Source organism: Mus caroli, chromosome 15, assembly GCF_900094665.2.
Source record: "Mus caroli chromosome 15, CAROLI_EIJ_v1.1, whole genome shotgun sequence".
NCBI classification, from domain to species: domain Eukaryota; kingdom Metazoa; phylum Chordata; class Mammalia; order Rodentia; family Muridae; genus Mus; species Mus caroli.
In genome coordinates, this window is record NC_034584.1 from 77323801 (window position 1) to 77342992 (window position 19192).

Sequence of the window (19192 nt, forward strand, 5' to 3'; positions counted from 1 at the left end):
ATGCCCAGGTGTGAAGTCAGGTGTGAAGGATGCCCAGGTGTGAAGTCAGGTGTGAAGGATGCCCAGGTGTGAAGAATGCCCAGATGTGAAGAATACCCAGGTGTGAAGTCAGGTGTGAAGGATGCCCAGGTGTGAAGTCAGGTGGGAGGATGCCCACAGGGAACTCCATTGCTCTGCTTTAGACTCCTTCTGCATCTGTTTCCCAACTCTGAGGTGATGAAAATAACCAGAAGGTTTAGTTATTTTCCCTTGATGTGGCTACATGGAAAAGCAGCTTTGCCTGGTAAAACTCAGGAATGGGTTCCGTCAGGAAGTTGGATCACTTTAGGAACTGAGACAGATGCAGAATTAAAGATGGACCCAGGGCCCTGAGCATATTACCTGGTGCAGCCTTCCCAGGGGTGTTCAGACCTTCCACGCTTGGCCCTTGTCCTGGCCCACCTGAAAGTGTGAAATGCTGATGTTAATGTAGAAAACACTCTTGGCAAATCCTCTTCCACATGGCTTCTGTGTTTCCTACCTTACCAGGTTGGTCCCTGTGCTGTGTAGCTCCATGGTCTAGTCCATCATTACAGACAGCTGTTTATGGTACACATGCCAAGCCGGTGCTCAGTGAGCTACAACCCCACTCCTCAGCATCAGTGAGACATAGTTACCAGGGAAACCAGGATGCCTGAGCTCAGGGTGCTGGGATTAAAGGTGTGAGCCACCATGTGGACCTTATTATTTTTTTGTTTGTTTTTTGAGCCAGGGTTTCTCTGTGTAGCCCTCGCTGTCCTAGAACTTACTCTGTAAACCAGGCTGGCCTCAAACTCAATAGATATGCCTGCCTCTGCCTCCTGAATGCTAGGATTAAAGGTGTGTGCCACCATGTTCACTTTTAAAATATATTTTCTTTTAGGTTGACATAATAATATGTACTTATGAGACAAACTGTAATACTTCAACACATGTGTACAGTGTGCAGTGGTCATGTATCATATCAAACACCGCCACCTCTCTCTGGGAGACATATCTGAAAGATCTCTGCTATTAGACAGTCAATGCTAACAGCTTTAAGCATGTTAGATGCTGCAAAGCATGGCAGTCATTCCCCTATCCAACTAGACCCCTGGCTCTGTCACCACCCTCCCCATGAGCCTTGTCATAAGCAATTTGACTTAGAGGTGCTGTAAGAACCCTGTGTTGGTGTCCTCCTGCAGCTGCAGCCCCAGGAGGTGGAAGCAGGACACTAGAAGTCCACACTCATCCTCAGCAATAGAGCATGCGTGAGAAAACCTGAGCTATAGGGGTCCGGGGAGAGAGAGAGAGAGAGAGAGAGAGAGAGAGAGAGAGAGAGAGAGAGAGAGAGANAGAGAGAGAGCTACTAAATGCAAATGCATTTTTAAAACATTGGTTTTATAGAATGAAATTTAGTGGTTTTTTTTAATATCATGGTTTATATTTTGCTTTGTTCTTGGTTTTGTTTTTTGAGACAGGTGGTTTTTTTTTTCTTTCAATAATACCATTCACTGTCCTGTTTTGTAATTGTTTTGGACAGAGTTTCATATAGCTTGGGCCAGCCTTGAACTCCCTACGTAGCCAAGGATGGCACTAAACTCTGATCTTCCTGCCTTTACCACAGTGCTGAGACAGAAGACATGTGCCACCACTCTGGCCTCAGTTTACAGTGAGGCACTGTTTTACTAAGGGCACATGGACAACACACTCCCCTCCACGGGAACACATGTCACATGCAACCCACATTATCTGCAGAACAGGGCGTACTGTGCTAGGCCAGAGATGAAGTACAGCTGTGCTGGGCGTGGCCAATGGCAGCACCTGGAGCTGCATCCCCAGGAAAGAAGGCATGATGGGAATCGGGGAAGATGCCAGGTGGACTCCTGCCTTCCTCCAAGGTGGCTCAATCACAGGATTCGAAAAAGAAACCCACAGGTTGTAAGCCATGAATGAAAAGCAGACACCGACTGTCCACTGCTCTCCCAGGAAACAGAGATCTGCGCTGAGGCCTCTGGAGCCGCTCTCTCCTAACACCCTTCCCATGACAGACAGCACTGACTTCAAGCCATTGCAGACACTAACTGTGTCCCCAAGCCAAGAGCTGGTACTGAGCCTCCACAAGCCAGCGTGTGTCCTTCCTGTTTCCCATATCCCAAGTTCACTGCTTGGCTGTCAAAGTACATTTTATTGTTAATTTACTAAAACATTTCGGCCTATAAAAGATACTCAGTTTTAAAACAGAAGGGGCAGCTATGCACACCACTTAGGTCATTTCTAATGCATATGTGATTGACAACATATTTACAATAAATGCACAGCCGGGTGTGGCAGTGCACACCTGTAACCTAAGCACTCAGGAGGCAGAGCGGGGAGGATCAGGAGTCCAGTTTTCCTCAGCAACCTCGTGAATTTCCTGACAGTCTGGGCTATGTGAGACTCTGCCTCAAAAACCAATAGATAAATACAGTTCTACAATACATATAATAAGTATATGTGACTTATTAACTATGAAATATTTATTACTCTTAAAACTGAAATATTACCAGGCATGGGGGTGCAATGCCTTTAATCTCAGCATCGCTAAGGCACAGGCAAATGGAGCTCTGCAAATTCATGGCCAGCCTGGTCTACATAGCGAGTTCTAGGCCAGTTAGGGCTACACAAGGAGACAATGCGTAAAACAAAACAAAACAAAACAAAAACAACAAAACAACCAACCAAACAAACAAAAACAACTAGATTTGGAAAAGAATCCTGAAATCTTGTTTTCCAGTTATAAACGTCCACACTTCAGTACCAGATCGTCAAAGCAGAAACTAGTAATCCAGTTGTCCTTTTCTCTAGTTAACACCTTAGTGGGAGCCTTCTAGAAAGCCTCCTGAGTCCATGGGCTAACACAACAGGTTTCTATGGTAACTACAGCAGTTTCATCTTGGCCAGGAGACCACAGGACATTGCTCTAGGGTTGCTCCACAGACTTACCTTCATGTTTTTCTGGAGTGGTTTCCAAGCCCCACGGTGTTGAAGAGGCTGACTCTGGCTGTGCAGATGCCTGCATAGCACCACTGACCTGCAGCAGGTGAGAGAAGCCATTAGCTGGCCTGAAAGCAAGGACTCTCCACTAAGGCAAACCAGCATGGGTGTGGGAGGACGTTAGCAGTGCAGGGGGCCTTCTGAGCATGTGCATCTGTCCTCAGCCCCACCTCAATATTCACACACACACACACACACACACACACACACACACACTCACTCACACACACACACACACACTCACTCACACACACACACACACACTCACACATACACACACACACACACCCTTTTTTATTTGTTTTGAGACAGTCTCATGAAGCCCAGACTGGCCTAGAACTCGGTACTGTGGTATAAGATGACCCTGAACATCTGCTTTTTCTCCTTTCACCTGCTAGTGATTACAGATGACCAAGACCTAGTTTATGACAGTGTTGGGGATAGAACCCAGGTCCCCGTGCTTGTTCTAGCCAGCACGTGACCAACTGAACTACATTCCCAGGCTCCTCCCTTCTAGGGAATAAATCTTGGAATTGTTGTTGTTTTGAGATACGATCTTGCTATGTAGCCCTGGCCAGCCAGCCTCAAACTCACTTTATAGACTACGCTTGCCCCAAGTCTATAGAGTTCTGTTTGCTTTTGCTTCCTTAGTGCTGGGCTTAAATGTGTGCAGTACCACACACAGCTGGAATAATTTTAATTTATGGAAAACTGGTCCATACAGATTATTTCTATGCACCCAGCCTCCTCTAGCATTAAAATGCCTTGCACACCTGTCAGAGTGGGAAACTGTTACAGATGTAGCTCCCCTCGGCATGCAAGGTTCTGCAGGGCTCCAACCTTTCTCCCTTCAAGGTCTGGGGACTCTGGGGCGAGGAGCTCGCCTGCCCCTGTAGCTTGCGACCATTTCTCATGGCCTTGAAACTTTTGAAGGGTGCTGTCCAGTGCTTTGTAGCCGCCTGCTGGTTCTTTCTTTGCCTGTGCCAATGTGACTCAACACTGGAGACAGTCCCCTGACCCTGGTAAGGTAATGGGGGCCAGTTCCCTTCCGTTCTGGTCTTGGGAAGTACCCCCTGTGGGACCTGCCAGCTGAGCTCCACTTCCTAAGGACTCCCCCACACACTTTAGGATCTGTGAGAAAGACCTGCTCTGCCCCCATCCACTCTGTACTCAAGAGAGGTCACCTGACCTCCTGGGTAGTAACCCAGCACTGAGGCTGTGGTTCAGACTTCCCAGCTCTGACCAGTGGGAGGCCCTGAGAACTGCCTGAGTCCTGTGGACACAGCTGGCCCGTTCTCTCACTGCACCTCACTTCCTAGTTCTAGCTAGAACTAGTTTCTAGTTTCTAGTTCTAGATGGTCTGCACATGTGGCCCAGAAACCTCAGTGGCTGTTTTCTACAAGTAGTCCTGGCTCCTCTGCTAGAAGACGGGAATTAGAAACCAGCATCTCAGGGGCTGGAGAGAGACGGCTCAGCGGTTAGCAGTACTGGCTGCCCCTACAGAGGGCTCAGGTTTGGTTCCAACACCCACACCAGGCAGCTCATGACTCCTTGGAACTCCAGCTCCAGGGGATGTGATGTCCTCTGCTGGCTTCTGCAGGCACCAAGCACGCACACACTGTACACATGCACACACAGACACAGAAACACATAAGTCTTTAGAAAGCAAGGCCAGGTGCAGGAAGTGCTTGCTGAGCTAGGTTGTCACTGTCTCTGTATTCTCGGGGTCGGGGTGGGGGGAGGCTGGGTGACATGTGTGTCCTGATGTACTTCTGTCTAGAGTCTGTCTTCTGTCTGCACACACTACAGTAATGACTCAAGATACACATGGGTTCATCTTAGACTCTCAAACCTGAGCCTAGCCTGTATCTTACTGAAACATCTCAAATGCACACTTGTTATAACTTTTAGAATAAACGCACTGTAAAATTAGTTGAAGCAGGGCTGGAGAGACTGCTCAGTGGCTGAGAGCTTGCAATGCTCTTGCAGAGTACCTAGGTGGGGCTGCTCACAACTGCCTGTAACTCCAGCTCCTGGGGATCTGATGCCCTCTTTTGGACTCCATGGGTACCACACCCACATGCACACACTGCCCCTCATACACAGACATGCACATAATTTAAAATAAACCTTTAGAACAAGGCGGCAAACTTACCTCCAGAGAGGCGTGAGAAGCAAAAAAATCTTCCTCCTTTGGAGGAGGGGACACAGGTGGAGCCGCACAGCTGTCCAGCCACAGCTGGAAGGAAAACAAAGCTGAGCTTAGCAGGGAGTTTGCCTCCTCTCCTCACTCCCCTCTAGAGCTTGCAGCCGACCTGCGGCTAGCCCCTCACACACAACACTGGAGAGTGTCCGTCCGTACAGGGCCCTGAGCATACTATTGGAAGAAGGGATCATTCCAGAAAATTCCACACCCCTAGGAGGTTAAGATGTAAGTGCAGATTCTAAACCACCATGACCTGGCCCCACCTGGATTTCAGACTTGATTTTCTTTCCACACTGAAGTCACTTAGGACATCAACACAGCACTCCTGGGGTTCTCAATCCATCTTTAGACATGCAGCAAGAACGAGCTGTGAGAACAGCCTGCTACTGGACGAGGCTGAGTCAGGCACACTGTCCTGAGCTCACAAACAAGCAGCTCTCCTGTCCCGCTCAGGGTGTGGGCCTCCCTCGCTGGCGTACTTTTTAATTCTCCTGGTGGTTTCCATGGAGAGCATGGCCCCAGGAAGAGGGCTGAGCAGCTGTCTAGGGCTCCTAGGCTCCCGAGGGCTGTGCTACCTTCTCTCTCAGCCCTGACTGTGTGTAGTCACCAGGCAAGCACATCCAATGCTCACGGAACAAGACTGGCAGTTAATGCAGTAATTCTTCTGCAGCATGAAGTTCAAGCCCCGTGTCTTTCTCATACCAGGCAACAAGCATTCTATCACCGGGCTTAGGTCCATTGAATGAGGTTATCCTTTTATTGATTGATTGAATGATTTTTATTTTCAAGACCCTGACTAGCCTAGAACTCACCATGTAGGTCAGACAGGCCTCACAACTGATGTGCTCTCCCTGCCCCTTCCTTCTGAGTGGCCAAGACCCTAGCTGTGAGCCACCTTCTCTGCTTGCTTTTGTCTCCTGAGATGGTGTCTTAGAGCCCAGGCTGGGCTTGAGCTTGGATTCCTCCTGTTTTTGCCTCCTGAGATGCCATCCCTGCTGGGATGTCACTGTGTGTCTGCCAGCTCATCTCCTTAAAACGAGGCATCTTTAACTCCAAACACACTAAGCAGAGCTATGCACTGCTCAGTTAATGGAGACATGGCCTGTGTGAGGGAGACTGGAAGAAACCTAAAGTCTCCAGCAGTGACCCTCAGTGTCCCAGCGTGCTGAGGGATAGGCTGATCTGGACAAGGAATGTTCCTTTTCTAAAATCTGGATCACTCAGTGACAGCCTGGGGCCAGAGTCGTAGAGGACCTATGACTTCAGCTCTTGAAAATGCAACTCTTGCCCCCTAAAGGGCTGTGGTCATCGATCCCCAGGCTGCTGTGAGCTCAGTTGGTGACACACTTGAGACACCCTGTGTTCCCTTTGTGCAGCATTGCTTGACTAGCTTCCTGCTGATTTTGCTCCACTCAGCCTTCTGCTGAGCTGTCACATTTGCCCTGCAGTCTGTGTAGGAGATGCTGTACTTAGTAAACTTGCTCGGCCTAAGACACAGCTTGTGCAACATCACCTAACCCCCAGCTCCCCTAGCTTCTTTATCTTTTCGCCCTCCCACTTTGGACCGTGTCACTGAAGAATAACCTGCTGGTCTGGGTCACATGTGAATTGACAAAGCTGAGCCCTTCTCATCATGAGGGCCCACCATACCCTGGGCTCCTTGCAGGAGACTTCAGAGAAATTACAAAACACTTTACCAAGTGAATGTCACCTAAAGGACTCACATCAGTGCCGTGCCTGCGGGTGGCCTGGGTGGCCAGAGTCTTGATCTTCTCCCTGTAGAGCTGAGCCGCACGGCTGTTGTACTTGGCGTTGCTGTCCTTGGTGGCACACCCATGTTGGTGGAAGAAGGAAGACTATAGAGGAAAGCAGGCAAATTAACAGAAATACCGGTAACAAGACCTCTGACCTCATGGTTGACCTGCTTCTCTACAGAGTGCCTCGACTCAGAGTTAGGGTTCTTCTTCTCTCTTTCTTCCCCCCCCTCTCTCTCTCTTCCTTCCTTCCTTTCTTTCTTTTCTTCCTTTCTTTCTTTCTTTCTTTCTTTCTTTCTTTCTTTCTTTCTTTCTTTTTTGGGGTGGTGGGGTGGGGAAGGTCAGGGTTTCTCTGTGTAGCCCTGGCTGTCCTGGAACTCACTCTGTAGACCAGGCTGGCCTTGAACTCAGAGATCCACCTGCTTCTGCCTCCCGAGTGCTGGGATTAAAGGCGTGCGCCACCACGACCTGGCTACAGGATCACGTTTCTTAGTTCTTAATTTTTCTCATTAGGAAATACAGAACCCGACATAACTTTGAAATACTCTACTGTCTTCCTTATGCTTGGGAATAATAAAAACAGTTGAGAAATTCTGATCTAAGTCAATTTTACATTTTGGAAGTCAATATTTTAGACTTAAGATTTTGATTTTAGGGCTGGAGAGATAGCTCAGCAGTTAAGAGCACTGTCTGCTCTTTCAAAGGTCCTGAGTTCAAATCCCAGCAATCACATGGTGGCTCACAACCATCTGTAATGAGATCTGATGCCCTCTTCTGGGGTGTCTGTAGACAGCTACAGTGTACTTACATATAATAAATAAATAAGTCTTTAAAAAAAGATTATGATTTTAAATATTTAAGCCTAGACATAATTTTTGAGATATATACTAATGTAGTTTCTTTTTCTTTCTAGCATCTCACCATATAGTCCTGGCTAGCCTGGAACTCCCTATATAGACCAGGCTGGCCTCAAACTCACAAAGATCTTCCTGCTCCTGCTTGCTGGGTGTCAGGGGTTCCTGTATCAGGCGTGGCCACCACATGGGACCACATATGATTTCTTGCATCTGGTTCAATTGCACCTCAGAAAGGACCCCAGACACTATTTGGAAACAAATGGGGCATCAGTGTCTCAAAAGATGTTTCTGGCTAGACCGTTCTCTTCTTTGACAACTCCATCCCTGTGTCTGACATTCTCTGCTCCTTTTTACCCTCTCATTCTCCTGTCACCGCCTGTCCCACAAGTCCCCTTCTTCTTTCATGTCTTCTGTTGGCCTTGCTTTTTTGTGTGACCCACTGAGTCCAGTTAGGGAAGCTAGCAGAAGCATGGGGCAGGGCTATTTACCGGAGCCTGAACAACGATTCTCTGGCTATACCACTGAAGAAAACGAACCCTGTTGTGCCCCCGCCCCCAAGACACACACACACTGGCTCTATTGGAAAGGTTTCTGGTCTACCACTTAAGACCTAAGTCTCTCTAATTAGTGCAAATACACACATTTCCAGTGTATGCACAGAGGTCACTCCTTGAAGGGTAAGAAGCTCCTTTTGCTTTCAAGCTCGTCCTCTCTTCTTCATTCTCCCAGGCCAGCAGGCACTCAATGGCTTCTGAACAAACACGCCCCTGGTGCTTCCGTCCACTGAGCCTGCGTCTTGCCCCACACCCCCAGGGCCTCCCAAACATGACAATTCAGAAGAGAAGAGGGAAGGGCAAGTCTGGGGGACTTACAGCATTCGAGTTCCCTCCAACTTGCATGCATCGAAGCTGGAACCACGACCAGTTTGAATCCAGCTCTGTGGACCTGGGAGGAACACAAAGGTTACAAGATGTGAAACTCTCCGTCTCTGGCATCAAACTGCTAAGCTTTCAAAATGTTCCCTCGGGGCTGGAGAGATGGCCCAGAGGTTAAGAGCAGTGGCTGCTCTTCCAGAGGTCCTGAGTTCAATTCCCAGCAACCACATGGTGGCTCACAACCATCTATAAGGGGATCTGATGCCCTCTTCTGGCCTGCAGACATACATGCAGAAAGAAAGCTGCATACATAATAGATAAATCTAAAAAATGAAAACAAAAACAAACAAACAAACAAACACAAGAAACATTTCCTTGTGCTGTGGGATTTGGGGAATTCTGTGTGGCCAGGCCTGGTGCTGTGCACCTGTTATCCCTGTCATCCACACAGGCAGAGGCAGAGCCTTGGCAGATTTCCACATAACCCTGTTTCAATGCCCCCAAGGGTTAGGACAGGAGCCCAGGGTGAGCACTATGACTGCTATGTGTTTGCCTTACCCACATGTGTGTCTGTGCACCATGTGTATACCTGGTCTACACCTAGAGCTACACACAGTTATGAGACTCCACATTCATGCTGGGAACCAAACCTGGGTTCTCTGGAAGAACAGCCAATACTTCTCATCACTGAGCTATCTTTCCATCCTCTTCTCTTTTTCTTTAACATTTATTTTTATTATGTACATGTATGTTGCGTATGTCACATATGTGCCTATGGATGGGGTCACAGGTGCTTCGCCATCTGACGGGAGTGCTGGGAGCTGACCCTGGGTCTTCTACAAGAGGAGCAAGTGCTCTTAACTGCGGAGTCATCTCTCCAGCTCTGTTTAGGCTCTTAAACTGAGCTGCCAGGGATTCCCGTGGAACTCTAGACCCCCAAGACAAAGGACACCGGTGGTAAAGGCCTATGTACGTCCACCCCAGCAGGCAGGCAGAAGCCTTGGGCAGCACCCACTGCCACAGGAAGAGCTGCTGCTTGGCAGAGCCCTATGAAAGCCGAGTGCTGAGGGAAAAAAAAGTGCTCTTGTTAACCGTTGAGGTGAGGAAATGGGAGACACAGGCCCTGCTCGGGCTCTTTTTTGAATCCCTTGAGCGGTCAGTCACCTGGCTGAGTCTGAGCGCCCCTGTGAATAGCTCTGCCCCGGTGCTGGCCTAGGCATCATGTCTGGTTTGTCTGTACTCACACTCCTAATTTGCTTCATTGACTACCAACCAAAGACAATTTAGAACTTACATTGTCCTTTGTAAAAATCACTAACATGAAATTCAACCTAAAAACCAAACCTGCCCTTGTTTAACTATGTCATCCTTGGCACACTGTGAGAGCTACAGCTGTCTGTGTGTGCATGTGTGTGGCTGGCAGAGGTAGAGAGAGAGAGAGAAGGGAGGGGCCAGTGCAGGAGCTTCCGTCTCTCATTTGCATACTTGGGGCTGCTGAAACTTTTTCACAGTAGGTGTTTGTGTTTTTCTTCCGAGGAGCTGGGTCTTTTGAGGTCAATTAGGCTACTCAGACTCCCCAGGGCTGGGGTTCCTCTCATGTGCCACTGTGTCAGGCTTGGGATGGCTTGTTTGTCTGCTTGTCTGATTTTGTCTTTCTGTAGTCCTGGCTAGCCTGGACTTCACTATGTAGACCAGGCTGGTCTTTAACTCAGCAGTGAGTGCCCTGGACTTTCTCCCGCCCACAGCCTTGGCAGCTGCCTTTGGCTCAGTGTTCTTTACTTGTTATTTTTTTAATCTTCCATAAGCATGTGACTCATACATTTATCTGACTTTTAAAAGGCGCATGCTTGAACCTACACAGGCCCAACAGATCTCGCTGTCCAGGCTCCACGCCAGTCCTCTTCCTACCTGGTTTCCTGGAACTCTGTGCATGGGCACAAGTCTCAGAGGTGACCATAGGAATGAATAGCACAGGCAGAGGAGGGGCAGCTGTGGGTGGCCTCATGTCCGGTCTTTCTATACTCTGGACAGGGTGTGGCACTGTGTATGAACAGCTCGTGACCAATCTGGGAAAAACATTCTCAAAAGTAAGTCTGGAAGCTGGGGGGAGGGGTGGTGCAGGTGGCTCACATCTATAATCTTAGGAGGCAGAGGATGGAAGGTTACAAGTTCACGGCCAGTGTGGACCACAGAGTGAGTTTAAGGCCAGCCCAGGCACTGTGTGAGAACCTGTCTCAAAATAAAAGTACTAAGAGGCTGGGGATTTACTTCACCGTAGCATACATTCTACCAGTTCAACTGCCTAGCATCCATTAATGTGGCACTTATACATACAAGGTCCTCAGTTCTGTCCCAAGGGCATCTGCACACCCTGCCCCTCCCCCACTATGAAGTTATTCAATTAGTTATAATCACAAACAAAAATTAACTCAAACTGGGCGTGGTGGCATAGACCTTTAGTCCCAGCACTTGGGAGGCAGGGACAAGTGAATCTCTGTAAGTTTAAGGACAGCCTAGTCTACATGGCGAGTTCCAGGACATACAGCGCTACATGGTGAGACCCTATCTAAGTAACAAAAACAAAACTCAAAAGGGTCAAAGACATAAATGTGATATTTGAAACCATAAAACCCTTGGAAAGAACAGGATGAAAACCTACAGCAGTGGGTTTGATGTGTGTGCCTTGACAAGGATCCAAAAGGCATATGCTAACAGGATGTCAGGAAAGACAAGTGTATCAACAAACAGAGCCAGGCGGCGGTGATGATGGTGGTGGCTCACCCCTTTAATCCCAGCACTCAGGTGGCAGAGACAGGCAGATTTCTGAGTTTGAGGCCAGTCTGGTCTACAGAGCGAGTTCCAGGATAGCCAGGGTTACACAAGGAAACCCTGTCCTGAAAGACAGACAGACAGACAGACAGACAGGCAGACAGAAAGAAAGAGTACTGATACATCCATTAGGAAAGAAAGAAAGAAAGAAAGAAAGAAAGAAAGAAAGAAAGAAAGAAAGAAAGAAAGAAAGAATCGATACATCCATCAGATGGGAGGAAATATTTTCAAATTGTATCTATTATAAGGCATCAATATATGGCAAACATAAAGAACTCTGAAAGCTCAATATAAGAAACAACTCAATCCAAACCAGGCAAGAACAGGAACAGAAAATCTTCAAAGCAGGAACACAGACGGTCCATCGTGCATGAGAAGGTGCTGAGCGCTAATCACTGGGAAATTCATACCAGAAACACAAGGAGAAACAACCTCACACCCAATGGCTGGTACGAGAGAGGGGGGAGGGAGGGAGAGAGGGAGGGAGTCTTGGCTAAGGGTCTGGCTCAGCAGCAGAATACCCAGGCAGCATGCACGAGGCCCCTGGTGTAGTCTTCAGCACTACAGAAAAGAAAAGAAAAGAAAAGAAAAGAAAAGAAAAGAAAAGAAAAGAAAAGAAAAGAAAAGAAAAGAAGAGCAGGAGCAGGAGGGTAAGGGCCAGGAAGAGGAGGAGAGATAGAGGAGGAGGAAGATGCTGAATGCTGGTGAAGATGAGCAGAAATGACGCCTATGTGCCGCTGGCGGGATGTACGGTGGCCGAGTCATTCTGGACAAGGAGGGGCTTCCTCACAAGAGGAGACTATAGTCATCACCTGAGCTGTTGACAGCTCTTCTGAGTGCTGTCCTCAAGGGGCTCAGGACAGTTCTCAAAGTGACAAGTGTATACACATGCTCAAGGCAGCTTTATTTCCATGGCTACCATGTGGGAGCAATTCAAGTGTCTACCCATGGTTGGACAGACCAGCAAATCAGCGTTTACAGATCCCTAGAGCGTTATTCAGTCTCAGCAAGGAAGGGGTTATGGAGGAATGGATGGTAAGAGTGAGCGAAGTGCAAAGTCAAGCCAGTGCAAAACAGCAAGCATCCAACTCTATCCATACGTGCCGTGAAGGCTTGGGTCAGTGACCACAGGCTCCTGCATGCCGGGAAGGCTTGGGTCAGTGACCACAGGCTCCTGCATGCCGGGAAGGCTTGGGTCCCAGCTGGTGGATCTCTCTGGAAGGTTATGGCACCTCAGGAGGTGGAGCCTTGCTGGAGGATGTCAGTCAGAGAGGCTTTAAATTCTGAGAACCTTGCCCCTCTTCCTGATCTCTCTGCTTTCTGGCTGTCAGGCTGACCTCATTTTCTGCTGTGATTTTTTTTTAAACCATTATGGATTCTCCCTTTAGAATCCTGAGCCAAAATGAACTCTCCTTAAGTTGCTTTTGGATATATGTTTTATCACAGGAACAGATTGAAAACTAGAACATGAAAGTATTAAAATAGGCAAATCATAAACTGGGTGGTGTCAGTGTATGCCTTTAATCCCAAGTACTCGGGATGCAGAGGCAGGCAGATCTCTGTGGGTTTGAAGCCAGCCTGGTCTACCAAGTGAGTTCCAGGACAGCCAGGGCTACATGGAGAAATGATGTCTTGAAAAGACAAAATAATAATAATAATAATAATAATAATAATAATAATAATAATAATAGTAATAATAATAATAATAGCCAAAGACACAACAAGTATGCGATGGCACATTCCAAACATTCTGGAACCAGAATCTCAGACAAAGGAAGATGACTGATATTTTGAAATAAGCAATAATATTCAAAGCAATTCCCTTTTCTTAGTAATTACCTATGCAGTTAGCCAGCCAGCTACACCATGCCCTCAGGTGGGCTGGTGGCTCGGGATGCTTATTGCTCTTGTAGAGGAACTGAGCTCAGTTCTCAGAACCCACGTGACACACACTTGCCTGTAACTTCAGCCCTAGAAGATTGGAGGGTGTCTGCTGGCCTCCATAGATAACCACATACATACATGCACACACACACCCCTACCCACCCACAGACACTCACACAGATTTAAAAAAAAATTAAAGACAGAAGATGTTGTAGCCATCACTGTATAGTTTCTCCGCTGCTATGTAAAAAGCCTCATCTCTATTGATTTTTTTCATACAGGGATAAATGCTACTTTATGGTAGTCACACTGTGACAATGTTCCTTAAGTTAACAACAACGACAAGAAATCATTGCCACAGTTCTTTTCCAGATGAGGAGCAGGGACACAGGCCAGCTGCTGGAGGAAGTGGCACCAACAGAGGCCCGAGTCCCTGAGATGACCTGCAGAAGGTGCCCTGACAAGGCCCAGGCAGCTGGGCACATCCTGCTGGGCCTCTGGTCTGACTCTGGCCCTCTGCCTAGTCATTATTTCTCTTCACTTCACTTCAGAGGCCTTTTCCCTCCCTCCCACCGTGGGGCTGCACCTCTCTCTGGAGCCCACAGTGTGGGAAGAGGAAGGACATTTCCTCACTGGAGTGGCCAGGGTAAAGAGGGAAGAAAGGCCTTCCTATACAAACATGTGACATCACCAGCAAAAGCTGGACCAACTCATCCGCTCAGGCTTTGCCCTGCTAGTGCCAGTGGGAATGGGAGCTGGAGGAGGATGCTGGGTACCATATCTGGATGAGGAGGACTCCACCCTTCATGTGAATTCTCAACCTTGTGTGTGCACAGGAAGCCCCTTCTCTCTCGAGTGTGTACTTTAATTTCTTAGAAGGCCTGGGAGGAAAAGGAACTGTTGCTTTGAGACCTCTCATCTGACTTTGTCTTCAACACCAGAGCTTGATTTCTTCTACAAGATCTCCACAGAGGCCCGAGAAGAAAATGGCCTGTTTTCCCACATCACTAGATGATGCAAGAGTTAACCCCCAACCCCCAGATTATGGTTACCTGTCATTTTACTGATGTCAAATCAACATCAATGACAGGGGGAGACAGGGACATTCCTGGTTAACTTTCTTCCCTTTCTCTTTAATCATTCATATATTCTATGTGTATGAGTGCTGTCTGCATGAGCATCTGCACAGCACACGAGGGATGCAGGTATAGATGGTTGTGAGCCGCCACGTGAGTGCTGTGCACTGAACTCAGCACCTCGGGAGCAGCAGCCTGTCTCCAAGCCCACGGGTGGTTCATTTTCACTGCCAGTTTGACTGGCTTCCGCACCACATGGGAAAGCAAACGTGGAGTGTCCCTGTTAGGGAGTTTCCGGGCAGGTTTAACTGGGGAAGACCCACCATGAACGTGGGCTGTGCCATCCCCAGGCTGGGAAATTGAGCTGAACAGCAGCATTCAGATCTGCCCCCAACTTGGATGTTATGGGGGCAGTCAGGTCGCTCCTGCTGCTGTGGTGGACCGCACCCTCAAACCGAGAGCCAAACTAACCCATTCTCCTTTGCATTACTCCTAGGGAGACATCCAGGTACCAATCAGCCAGCGGGGAGAGTTCACTTACCGAATAAAACTCAAGTGAACCCCGAGCGACCGGTGTGATCCTGAGCAGTCGATGCAGAGAAACACCCCATAGCTTATGCTGGCCCAGCTGGGATTTTTGGCACCACAGTCAAAACACACCTGAAAGAACAAACAGTCATTAGACTTGGTTGAGGACTAACTGGCATTAGCAGGGGCCTCACCCAGGAGGCAAGAGTACAAGGCTGATGGGAAGGTGGCTCAGCTGTCACACTTTTAAGCCAGTGTGTCACCCAGAGGCTTGGGAAACTCTCAGTCCACAAAGTGCTGGTCTTGCAGGCATGAAGACCTGTGGTCCGTCCCTAGGGCCCCTAGGGGAGGGTAGAGGACAGCTGGCGGTGGCTGCATATCGCATAGTGGGCAGAGACAGGCAGATGATCTGCTTGCCAAGTTCCAAGCCCGTGAGAGAATCTGCCTCAGAGAAACAAGGTAGATGGCATCTGAGGAATGACAGCTGAGATTGTCTTCTGGCCTCCACACACACATGTGCCCACACGTTTATATTCCAGCACACGTGTGCCCACACATCCACATGGACACACACAGAGTAAGAGAAAGGATTCCACCTAGGTTTTCAAAACTCTTAAGTTTCTCTCATTATAATAATGATCTATAACTATGATAATTAGAGTAAAAAGACTATAGATCCAGGCCAAACGCTGCTGTCTTTGAAGACTCAGTAGGGACCCTTGCCACATAAATTCATGCCTATGAGGGACAAGGCTCTGCTGGGACACAGTCCCACACCATCACCTGGGCAGTGGCTGTATCCTACATGGCAGGCTCCTGGGTGTGAGTCTTGTCTGTCAGATGCCCCGTCATCCCTCACCTCTTAATAGTCACGTCCTCACACAATCTCTCACTTTACCAAGGTGCCTTATAGAAGGAGGCAGCAGGACTCACCCACTACTTTTTTTTGTTTTGTTTTGTTTTTGTTTTTTTCGAAACAGGGTTTCTCTGTATAGCCCTGGCTGTCCTGGAATTCACTTTGTAGACTACTTTTGAGATTAGGCTAAGACACCACAGCCTCGTTGCCCCTGGGTCACTACCTCTTGGGAGAAAACAGCTAAGGTTTCTTCAGGAGACTCAGATAGCCCTGGGCAGAGGCTCAAGTGCTAAGGCCCTAGCTGAACCGCTGGACCACACCACACTGCTCAAATGACCGTTGCTGTGTCACAGACAGGGCACACCCAGCCAGCTAAGTCACTCCCCAGTCCTAAACTCTGAACCCACGTGGGTGTAGACGCTAAGTTTGGAGGGCTAGTCCAGCGTTCCTCTCTGAAACAGGACACTTTGAGAACAATTAGAATCACAAGTCACCTCAGCAGTGGCCTCTGCTCTGTAGGCACCGAGAGCTCCTGCAGGGCTAGGCCTTTCCTGTAACCTGCTTTCTCTGTTAGCACAGGTGCTTAGTGCTGGCTGAACAGCTCTGGGTATTTAGCTCCCACGGACCTTGACCCCATATTCCTTCCTCCTAAGCACTTAGCAAACCTTTGTAAGCCAAGCTAACAACAATACACCAATTATTGCCAGCTCAAAAACTGTCAACAGACCCTTCCTTCAACAATGATGAGAGAAAACACTTGCTGGGCCACCCAGAGGGCTCAGTGGGTAAAGACGCTGTGGCCAAGCTTTGATGACCCGAGTTCAATCCTTGGATCTTACATAATGGAAGAAATGAATCCCTTAAGTTGTCCTCTGACCCACTCAAGCAGGTCATGGAATGCACACACACCATGGTACTCATGTGACTCTGTACACCCAAAATAAATACATACATACATAGTGCCTTCCATAGACATCATGTTAATTCAAGTCAGAATAGCAATCACAAAATTCTCACAAGCAGGAAAATTGTCTCTTTTTCAGAACCCAGCTCACTCTATATACAGTTTATAAAGTAAAAAGTACCCTGAGGAAATTGCTGCTTCTGGCCTTGGGAAAGGAAAAACTACAAGCTGCTAAAAGCCACCACCAGCTGGGCTCAGTGGATGTGGAGTGACATCGGGTATGGAGATCAGCTGGCTAGTGACTCACTGTGGTGTTCTCTGACTGCCTGCTACGTGTCAGACACTATGACAGGAGCCAAAGTACAAAGGCATGGATGCCATCATAGAATCCAGCAGTGCATACTGAGACCCAGTCTCTGCCAGGCCTCGTGCTAGCCTCTGGGGCACTCACTGTGTGGGGAGAGACGGACACAGACACCAAACAGTGCTTGGGCACCAGCTCTGGAAGTCAGGAGCTGCCCGGAGGGGAAGTCAGTGCTGCTCACCTGACTTTACCATGCACTTCCTATCCTGTGCGGGTCCTTGGTGCCCACTGCTCTAGGGAGAGACAACTCATCATGTGATCTCATGGCTTTAGGTTAGCATATCAAACAAGGTGTCCAATGCAGGCCCCGGAGAAGAGGGGAGGAGGCAGGAGTTTGCTGTGCACAGTCTAGGGCAGGCAAGCTGAACTACAGGGGAAGGGAGACACGAAATGGGGTCTGCTCTGCTTTGATAGGTGATCCCATACAAAAAATATGGTTTTCTAAGGAGAATTCAGTTCGTAGAAGGGGAAGAGAAACAGCTTATTAGCTGACAGCATTTAGCCCGATAATGAGAACTTTCTTACGGAAATGGCAGCTAACACTTCACAAAGCCTTCACAAAAACCTGAAGGAAAGGGTTTATCACCTCAGCAGCCTCACTGACTGTGACACCTGGGAAATCTCTCAGAACGGTGGGGCATGCCTGGGCAGTGGATTTAGGGGGACCAGGAGTTCAAGGTTGTCTTTAGCTACACAGAGCACGGGAGGCCAGCCTGGGATACCTGAAACCTTATTTCAGAACAGAACGAAAATGAGAAACGTAGGAAGCAGATGTCTCCCCCGCGTTAGCACAGCATCACAAAGTTCTTCATCTACTTTTAAAAATGAAATTAAGTGTTTTGCCTATATGTGTATCTGTATACCACATGTGTGTCTGGTGTCCACCGACACCAGCAGAGGGCATTGGGTCCTCAGGAGCTGGAGTTAATGGATGGTTCTGAGTGGTTCTGCGTAATCACCTGGGTACCAGGAACCAAACCCAGGCCCTGTGTTGGAGACATAAGTTCTTAACCACTGAGCCATCTTTCCAGCATCCCCATCTACTTTATGTGTATATATATATATATATATATTTTTTTTTTTTTTTCTAATCGTGTGGGTATGTGTGGGTATGGCAGCTGCCCTCTGAATCCAGAGGTACAGCCCCTGGAATGGGGATTACAAGTGGCAGTAGGCCACCTGCCGTCGGTGCTAGGAACTCACTCAAATCCTTTGCAAAGGCAGCACACGCTCTTCACTGCTGATCTGTCTCTCCAGCCCTGTCCCTTCCATTTTCTACCCCTACTGCAGGCTCCCTGAAGGCACGGGCCGTGTCTCTACCTCCAGTGTAAAAGTCTGCAGTGCTTTACACAGCACCGGAACCAATGGGTGCTGACCGACCCAAGGAGCAGCCCAGTACAGAAACCAGCCTGCAAGACCAGACCTTTCATCCAAGCAGACCATCATTAGATCCAAGGGAACGGACAGTGGATTCCAGATAAAAGGAGACCTAGCTGTGTTCCTGTTGCTTTTCTGACAACGTATTTTTGAGCCTCCCCTTTTTTTTGACAATCTCTCCCCCTGTTTAGACAGGGTCTCCTGTAACTCAGCCTGGGTCACACTTGTTCTGTAGTTGTGGGTAAATCTGACATCCCAACCCTCCTTGCCTTTCCTTCCAGGTACTGAAATTAAGTGTGAAGCAGGTATCACGCTTCCAGCCTTATCAGAGCAAAAATTTTACTTAGAGGGTCCGTCCTTACAACCCCAGATGAGTCTTTACAATGCACTTATTTTTTTGTTGTTGTTTTTAATTTTCATTTGTGAAAGAACCTTGTTATATGGTCTAACCTTGAATTTGGCAATCCTCCTGCCTCAAGCATTTTAAGAGTGCTGTTAAGCTAGGCATGATGACTGGATGGCTTGAAGCCATCCTCATCTCATAATTTTGTCATTCAGAAAGCTGTGGCAAGGACTGCAAAATTCAAGGCCAGCCTAGGGTTATATAGTGAGTTCAAAGCTGGCCTGGGCTACACAGGAAAAACCTGTC

At 48.2% G+C, this 19192-nt stretch overlaps 1 protein-coding gene across 6 annotated transcripts in view; it reads right to left on the bottom strand.

Annotated features, from left to right (window-relative positions):
• Arfgap3 (ADP ribosylation factor GTPase activating protein 3) overlaps positions 1 to 19192 on the bottom strand; it is a 48719-nt gene that overhangs the window by 26365 nt on the left and 3162 nt on the right. For all 6 annotated transcript variants that reach the window (XM_029469989.1, XM_021183537.2, XM_021183535.2 and 3 more), the window contains exons 2-7: positions 15056 to 15174; positions 8723 to 8795; positions 6964 to 7095; positions 5189 to 5272; positions 2983 to 3070; positions 382 to 441 (exon numbers count right to left, since the gene is read on the bottom strand). In XM_029469989.1, coding sequence (XP_029325849.1) covers positions 382 to 441; positions 2983 to 3070; positions 5189 to 5272; positions 6964 to 7095; positions 8723 to 8795; positions 15056 to 15174 — 556 coding nt within the window. The remainder of the gene's footprint in view (positions 1 to 381; positions 442 to 2982; positions 3071 to 5188; positions 5273 to 6963; positions 7096 to 8722; positions 8796 to 15055; positions 15175 to 19192) is intronic.